This window comes from Heptranchias perlo, unplaced genomic scaffold (assembly GCF_035084215.1).
Source record: "Heptranchias perlo isolate sHepPer1 unplaced genomic scaffold, sHepPer1.hap1 HAP1_SCAFFOLD_66, whole genome shotgun sequence".
Taxonomy (NCBI): domain Eukaryota; kingdom Metazoa; phylum Chordata; class Chondrichthyes; order Hexanchiformes; family Hexanchidae; genus Heptranchias; species Heptranchias perlo.
Genome location: NW_027139688.1, coordinates 2,492,637 through 2,500,999, shown reverse-complemented (window position 1 = coordinate 2,500,999; position 8,363 = coordinate 2,492,637). Strand labels below are relative to the sequence as shown.

General features: G+C 43.9%; 1 protein-coding gene across 1 annotated transcript; it reads right to left on the bottom strand.

Moving 5' to 3' along the window:
* Positions 1–763: 763 nt before the first annotated feature.
* On the bottom strand, positions 764–3,072 carry LOC137318195 (erythroblast NAD(P)(+)--arginine ADP-ribosyltransferase-like). Its single transcript, XM_067981153.1, has one exon. It carries the CDS (start codon positions 3,014–3,016, stop codon positions 2,234–2,236), a length of 783 nt encoding a protein of 260 aa, XP_067837254.1. The 5' UTR covers positions 3,017–3,072; the 3' UTR covers positions 764–2,233.
* Between the last annotated feature and the right edge of the window lie 5,291 nt (positions 3,073–8,363).

The following is an 8,363-nucleotide window of genomic DNA, read 5'->3' as shown; positions in this document are numbered from 1 at the left end:
GGCTTTATAAATACAGGCAAAGAATACAAAAGCAAGGAATCTATATTGAAATTTTATAAAACAATGGTTCAACCACTACTCTCTATTGTGTCCAATTCTGTGCACCACGTTGTAGGAAAGTTATGAAGGCCTTGGAGAGGGTGCAGAAAAGATTTACTGGAATGGTTCCAGGAATGAGAGACTTCAGTTACGTGGATAGACAGGAGAAGCTTGGGTTGTTCTCCTTGGAGCAGAGAAGGTGGAGAGGAGATTTGATAGAGGTATGCAAAATAATGAGGGGTCCAGACAGAGTAGATAGAGAGAAACTGTTCCCATTAGCGGAAGGGTCAAGAACCAGAGGCCAAAGATTTAAGGTGATTGGCAAAAGAACCAAAGACGATATGAGGAAAAACGTTTTTACACAGCGAGTGGTTAGGACCTGGAATTCGTTGCCCGAGGGGGTGGTGGAGGCAGATTCAATCGCGGCCTTCAAAAGGGTACTGGATAAGAACTTGAAAGAAAAATAATTGCAGGGCTACAGGAAAAGGGCGAAGGAATGGGACTCGCTGGATTGCTCTTGCAGAAAGCCGGCACAGAGTGCTGGGCCGAATGGCCAGCTTCTTTGCTGTAACCATGCTACGGTTCATATTTTTGAAATTACTTGCACAATATTTCCAGATAAGTTAATGTACAACAATCACCCACAGAATCCATCAGTGCACAACAACACAAATAATTTACCAATGAACAATTTGAATAATTTAAAAACAATTTTAATAGGATATCAGATCTAGTACATCACAGAGTGGCGAAAATAACATTTTATGTTGTACCGATAAAGGTGAGGAAATATAATTATTGAGCTCATTATGGACAGTATTTAGAATCATGTTCGGAATCACGAACTCCCAGCCCACGAATACCATTGGTTACATGGAGTGCAGCATTCTCTCCACATTCCCCGGACACCGTGTCCCAACTTGTACATTGGATTGGCATCGAGTGCTTTCAGGTCCGGTACAGCACTAGTTAGATACTGCTAGAGCTCCCTCTGCATAATGATTACAGCTTGTCTTCATTTTACTCCCTGAATCAGCATGGGCCGCTCCCAGAACAGAACGACACAGGTTAGATGCAATGCAGAACGACTTGTATATTGCCCCCGACAGTCAACCTGGGAACCACGATTAAAACGCATGTATTGAAATTAGAACGAGTTTCACTGAACTTCACCAAATGGAAATAATTTTTTGAATTTGTCTATCAAAATCATGAACGGTTTTGACAGAGTAAATAAGGAGAAGCTGTTTCCAGTGACAGAAGGGTCGGTAAATAAAGGGCATGGATTTAGGGCGATTGGCAACAGAGCCAGAGGAAGCAAGCGGAAACATAGTTTTATGCAGTGAGTTTTAATGAAGTGGAATGCACTGCCTGAAAGGGCGGTGGAAGCAGATTCAATAGTAACTTTCAAAAGGAATTGGATAAATTCTAGGTAGGAAAAAAATACAGGACTATGGGGAGAGGGCAGGGGAATGGGACTAATTGGATAGCTCTTTCAAAGAGCCAGCACAGGCACGTTGGGGCGAATGGCTTCCTCCTGTGCTGTACCTTCTGTGATACTATGATCTCACTATCGCGTTTATTGTGAAGTTTGTAGTGTGTTAATCTGCTCGCTCAACGATTCTATCAAGTGAATGGCTGGGCCATTCATTAAAGGGTGGGTCTAGATTGAACCCGTGGTCTGAACTAACTGGTGTGTTCCCAGAGAGATGAGCTTATCAGCAGCAGACTTTAGATAAGCAGTTGGTAAATCGCCCAGCGTTCTCTCTCCATGTGTCTGTCCGGTGACCAGTGCTGAAAGTGCGACATTGTGGAACTCCGTGAGGAGAAGATTCAGCCTCAATATAATTGCATAACGCTTTATCCTCATGGGTTATCCGGTCATGAAGGTTTTATTCAGATTCAGATTGGGGCTACGGACCATCAAGTTTGGATTGCGGTGGGAAGTGAGAGACGGATCGGTTTTACCTGCAGTTTCAGAAATTCCCATTAAATATCTGAATCGTGGACTGAGTCTTCAATGAGGGTGGAGGGAACCGAACAAGCGTTGATTCCGAGCTATAGATCCAGTGTGATTGGTTGCGATCGATTCGATTTGCGCCTGAGGCGACTGTAATTCATCAGCAAACCATATTACCCTTTGTTATGGAAGATTAGGGCAAGTTACAGCGAGCTGCAGGAATTTACTAACATTTTACACCGAGATGGAAATCAGAGCTGCCAGAATCCAGAAACGGCCTAATGCTGAAATTATAGCCCCCGCACTCCGCACCACCACGAGCTTCCCACCTTCGCCCTTTTCCACCTTTACATTGGTTCCCTGCAACCCGTCCCCCGTGAGTTCAATCTTAGTGCCATGTTCCATTGGAGATATCATTCCGACTCGAAACATCTCGTAAGGTAGAATCAGAATCTCCGTTTCACCAGGAACACTCGAGCATTCTTGGATTGGGGTACCGTAACCTGTAGATATTTCGAACATCGTGTTCGTGTTTATGTTCTTGTCAAAGAAGCTAAGAGCAACCTGTTCATCAAGAGAGGAAGAAGCAAAGTATCCAAATCGGACCGTTGCTCCTTCCTCAGCTTCAGCCTGCTTCTTAATCCCTCTGAAAGTGTGATGTGATTTATTGCCGGAATCGACTCTTAGTTTTTGGAGGGCAGTGGACAGAAGATAATGGAAACTTTTAAAGTTGAAATTCTTCGCGTAGATTGAGTCGGTAGCTCCGTACCGCCTAACGGCTTCATTGAACATTTTGTAGAACACGTTTCCCTTCGGTTTTTCTAGAGTATAGGCATAAACCGCTAACATGTGCTCTCTTTTCAGTCCACTCGGTACCTTGCATTTCATGTTACTCTCTGCAATCTTCCAAACTTCATCAAACGTTCCATTCTCCCTCTCTTTTTGGATGTAGTTTATTGCGATTTCATCTGATTCCGGACTTTGGGTGAATATATAAGCTGCAGAGTTTGGCGTCATGTCCAGATCGATGACATTTTTCTCGTTCTTTTCGCTGACGCTGACAGCAAGAATGTCCTGGTCTGTAAAACAAAGCAGGAATCTGACCAATCTACATCAACACTTTATAGACACATTTAGAATATGACCCAAACTGCGGGACACCGTCCAAGTTACAAAGAGGAAGGAAGAACGTGAGATAAATGGGATGGAAACGCGAAGCTTTGATCGTATAAACCTTGAGATATTTGGGAGAAGGAAAGATGATGGTGGTCATTGGGGAAATTTCCGGATTTTCTGCATGGGCGAGAGCAGACAGCGAATTTTGGCAGTGAGAATAAGGCGCTGGTTATCGAACCTTCCCGATTTTCCTTCCATTAACTTAAAGGGAAGCTCAATCAGCTGGGCTCTGTTCCCTGCCTCGATTCGCCCGCCAGATTCTCGGTCCGTTTTCCGTTCACGAGGAGCTGAGAAGAATAAGAGGTGATCTTATTGAAACATATAAGATACTGAGGGAACTCGGGGGGGGGGGGGTAGATGCTGAGAGGATGTTTCCCCTTGTGGGCGAGACTAGAACTCGGGGTCTCCCATTTAAGCTGGAGATGAGGAGAAACCTTTTCTCTCAGAGGGTCGTGAGTCTGTAGAACTCCCTTCCCCAGAGAGCGGTGAAAGCGGAGTCATTGAATATTTTTAAGGCTGAGTTGGATAGATTCCTGATTTACAAGGGAGTCAAAGGTTACAGTAGGTAGACGGGAAAGTAGGGTTGAGGTGACAATCAGTTCATCCAAGATCTTATCAAATGGCAGAGGAGGCTCGAGGGGCCGAATAGCCTGCTCTTAATTGGTATGTTTGTTTGTTAAAGCCCTGGCGGTGAAGACGGAAATCTGTTCCCAGCTGTTCCACAGATGTGAGGTCCACGAAAAGGTTGTCCAGTTACATCAGTGCGGCGAGTTTTCCTTCCAATACAATGAGGATTGTTGGTTTCAATACCTCAACGTTTGAAAAACAAGGACATTTGATGCGAAGAAAATCAACAGAATCAAGAGGTTTAGATACAAACATCGAGATTTTTAATCGGCTTGAATGAAGAATGCAGATACTTACAATTAGAACACAGGGCAATAAGCAGAGTAAGAACCAAAGAGCGCATTGTTTCTGCCTTCTGTTCCCCGTCCGTCCAAGTGAACTCACTCCTGTCCCTCTGATCAGTTTCTCTTCAGGATCTGGACTTTTATTCTGAAGAAGTGCAGCAGAATTTGTACAGTTAACATTCGGCCCAGTAACACTGAAACTGAAACGAGTAGTCCTTGGTTCGATATGAGTGTGATCTAATTTACTTATTAATGGCCCTAGAACCTGGTAAATAATTAGCTGAATACTGCGTCCGGCCTCCAGATTGCTAGATTTATAGCTGATGTTTTAAGGTCCGTCTGCAAACTGTGAATTCTATATATAATATCACAATATAATGAACTTAGAATTGGACTTGTGCACAACTTAGGTCGTTTAATCCGAGATCCCACGCCGCCAGCCGGGTATCGCAGGAACCGATTGCTTTCTTGGAAAATTACGAACGAACATTCGAACATTTTCGGGGTGTTCAAATCATTGGGCAGAAAACAGGAACATCTCCCCCCGAGTTTCTGACAAGCCGCCAAATGGGCGAGAAGCACCCTTGGTGACGCGATTGGTGAAGAGATATTAAGATAGGGTGGGGGCAAGGCCATGTCGGATTTGAAAAGGGGCGTGAGGATTGTAAGTCCAACGCATGTTGGACTTATATTAGAACAGGAAGTGATAGCTACATGAAAATGTAAATTTATCATCATTAATAACCACAAGTGTACAGGTGAAACAATGGAATAAAATTAACACGGAACAAATTCATAATATCATCTCGTGCACATAGCCGACTCTCCCATTTCATTATCCATGGCAGCAATTTAAAACTTCGACTCATGGAATCATAGAAAGGTTTCAGCACGGAAGGAGGCCATTTGGCCAATCGAGTCCACGCTGGCTCAATGAAAGAGCAATCCAGCAGATCCTACTCCCTCATTTTTTTTCTTTCAAGTATTTATGCAGTTCCCTTTTGAAGGCCACGATTGAATCTGCCTCCACCACCTCCTCGAGCAGAGCCTTCCGGATCCCAACCAGTTGCTGTCTAAAAAAGTTTTTCCTCATGTCATCTTTGGTTCTTTTGCCAATCACCTTAAATCAATGACCTCTGGTTCTTGACTCTTCCGCCAATGGGAACAGTTTCTCTCTGTCTACTCTGTCTGGACCCTTCATTATTTTGAATACCTGTATCAAATCTCCTCGCAACCGTATCTGTTCCAAGGAGAACAACCCCAGCTTCTCCAGTCTATCCCTGTAACTAAAGTCCCTCATCTCTAGAATCATTCCAGTAAATCTGTTCTGCACCCTTTCTAAGGCCTTCACATCTTCCCTAAAGTGAGACAATACTCCAGTTGTGGCCAAGCCAATGTTTTATCAAGGTTCATCATGGCTTCCATACTTTTGTATTCTCTGCCTCTATTTATAAAGCCCAGGATCCCCAATGCTTTTTTAACTGCGTTCTCAACCTGCCCTGCCAACTTCATTGATTTGTGAACGTATACCCCCAGATCTCTCTGTTCCTTTACCCATTTATAATTGTGCACTCTCGTTTATATTGCCTCTCCTCCTTCATCCTGCCTAAATTTATCAATTCGCATTATTCTGCGCGAAATTTCATCTGCCACGTGTCCACCCATGCCACCAGCCTGTCTATATCCTCTTGAAGTCTATCACTATCCTCCTCACTGTTCACTACCCTTTCAAGTTTTATGTCATCTGCAAATTTTGAATTTCAAGTCATTAATATATATCATGAAAAGCAGTGGACCTCGGAGCGATCCCTGGGAGACACCACTCTATATCTCCCTCCAGTCCGAAAATCTACCGTTTACCTCTACTCACTGTTTCCTGTCCCTTTTTTTCCATGGGCCGCAATCTTGATGATAAACCTGCCGTGTGGCACTTTATCAAACGCCTTTTGAAAGTCCATATACACCACATCAACTGCATTGCCCTCATCGACCCTCTCGTTACCTCATCAATAAACTCTATCAGGTTGTGGAGGTTTTCCAGGCGCTGGCCCATAGCACATGTCGCGAAATTGCGCTTTCTGGGCCCGAGATTTGCCACTCACAAATTTCAAGAAGAAAATCGCAGGCGGCCAGTGGACAATAGCGCTCCTGCCGGTGCCGACCTGTTGCTGAAGCGCCCATGATGTAAATTCATCCTTTGCTTCCATGGATGTGTATAGCACAGAAGGAAACCATCGTGCCACCGTGTTTGTACCGGCTGTTTGCGAGGAAAATCTAAAAAAATCCCATTCTCCCGCGCTCTCCCATTGCCCTGCATTAGACAGAAACAATTTCATGCATCGGCTTTTCACCTGACGCATTGCCATTTGAATGTTCCGTCCCCTTATTCTGTTTTGCTCGAATGGAGTGAAGATTCGTTCCTTGCCCGCGTTGAACACAAAGAAAGGAATTGATAGGGTATAACAGAGAAAGAATGTTCGCCCTGGGCAAATCAGTACAAGCAGGCAGAATATTACATGAGCCAACAATTTAACCCAAGAATTAAAACTAAAGTTAATTCTGTAGTTCATTGCAGCTCAGTCCCTTCATCTCACGTCTCACATGTCTCAATTAACACTGGAATCCTTCCTGAGCCTTTTTTTTCTTCCTGGGGCAGGAATCCAAAGCTGAACACACTGAGTTCTAACTGGGAAACTTAAACATTGGAGCGGTATTTCATTCTACTTTATTCTGCAACTCCCAATATCTCATCCGGGCTTTGAGTATTTTATTCAGAATTGAGAATCGTGGAACCTTACAACGCAGAAGGAGGCCATTCGGTCCATCGTGCCTGTGCTGGCTCTTTGTAAGGAGTATCGAATAAGTCCCACTTCCGTCGTCTCTCCCCACAAATATGCAACTTCTTCCTTTTCATGTTTATATCCAATTCCACTTTTAATTGTAATATTAAATCTGCTTCCAGCACCGTTTCAAGTCGTGCATTCCAGATCATAACAAGTCGATGCGTAAAAAAACACCTCAAACCGCCACTGGATATTTTGCCAATTATGTTAAATCTGTGTCCTCTGGTGAACGACCCTCCTGCCAATGAAAACAGTTTCTCCTTATTTACTCTCTCGAAACACTTCATTATTTTGACATCCTCTATTAAATCTCCTCTTGACCTTCTCTGCTCTAAAGATGGAAAGACCTGCATCTACAACTTGAAACTAACTTTTAATCATTTCTGTTGTGACCATCTCGCATAATTCCCTATTCACTCTGTACTCCCATCTGTAACTCTTAAATCCAAAGTGTACTCTCTCACATTGTGCAAAACTACTTCTCAAATCCCGCTGCGGTCTGCTTGAGCTGCAGAGGTTGGATGAACACTCTGGAGTGCGTGTTCCCGGTTCCTCTCCCTGGACCCCTCTTAAAATGAGTACGATGGTGTGGAACAGGAGCGGGCTGAGCTGGGAGTCCCCGATGTTAAATAGACCGCCCTCCGTCACTGTCCGAGCGCACAGTTAGAGAATAGTTATTGCAGCGAGGAACATGATGCTCACAGTGGCCCGTGGAACATAATCTCACCGGGAGAAGTCGGCTTTAAACAGCAAGAGTAAGGAGACACAGGACACAGGATTAGAAGGTACATTGACCTTACCTTGATCCCGCCGGATATTCCGTCTCAGCTTCCGTGTAGAGTCGGCACTTTCTGCCTTTGGAAGTTCAATGCAGCCAATTCCTGTTTTTTTTTCAGAAGAAATCAATGTTTGATCATTTGATCTGATCCTTGTTGTATGTGATTTATACCCGAGTGTCACCCTCTGGGGAAAGAGGCTTTCTGCTCTGAGGTTGTTTTTCCGTCTGATCCTTGTTATCTGAGATTTATACCCGAGTTTCACCCTCTGGGGAAAGAGGCTTTCTGCTCTGAGGTTGTTTTTCCATCTGATCCTTGTTATCTGAGATTTATACCCGAGTTTCACCCTCTGGGGAAAGAGGCTTTCTACTCTGAGATTGTGTTTTTCATCTAAAGATCTTTTATTTTTAGAAAAAGGAGATGCGTTTTCTGGTAAAAAAAAACGAGCCTAAACGGTGCGACAAATCCTCAACGCGTTCAACAGTGAACAATGTTAGTTGGAACCTTTTCTTTACCACTTCCTGGTCAGTAAGTTCAGTAAAATAGACACATCATTAGTCGCAACATTTCAACCTTAAAATTTCATTTCTTAAAATCCCCACCTGATGTTTGGACATTCAGCAAAACACCTGAGAGCGCTTTCGTTACCTGAGGTGCT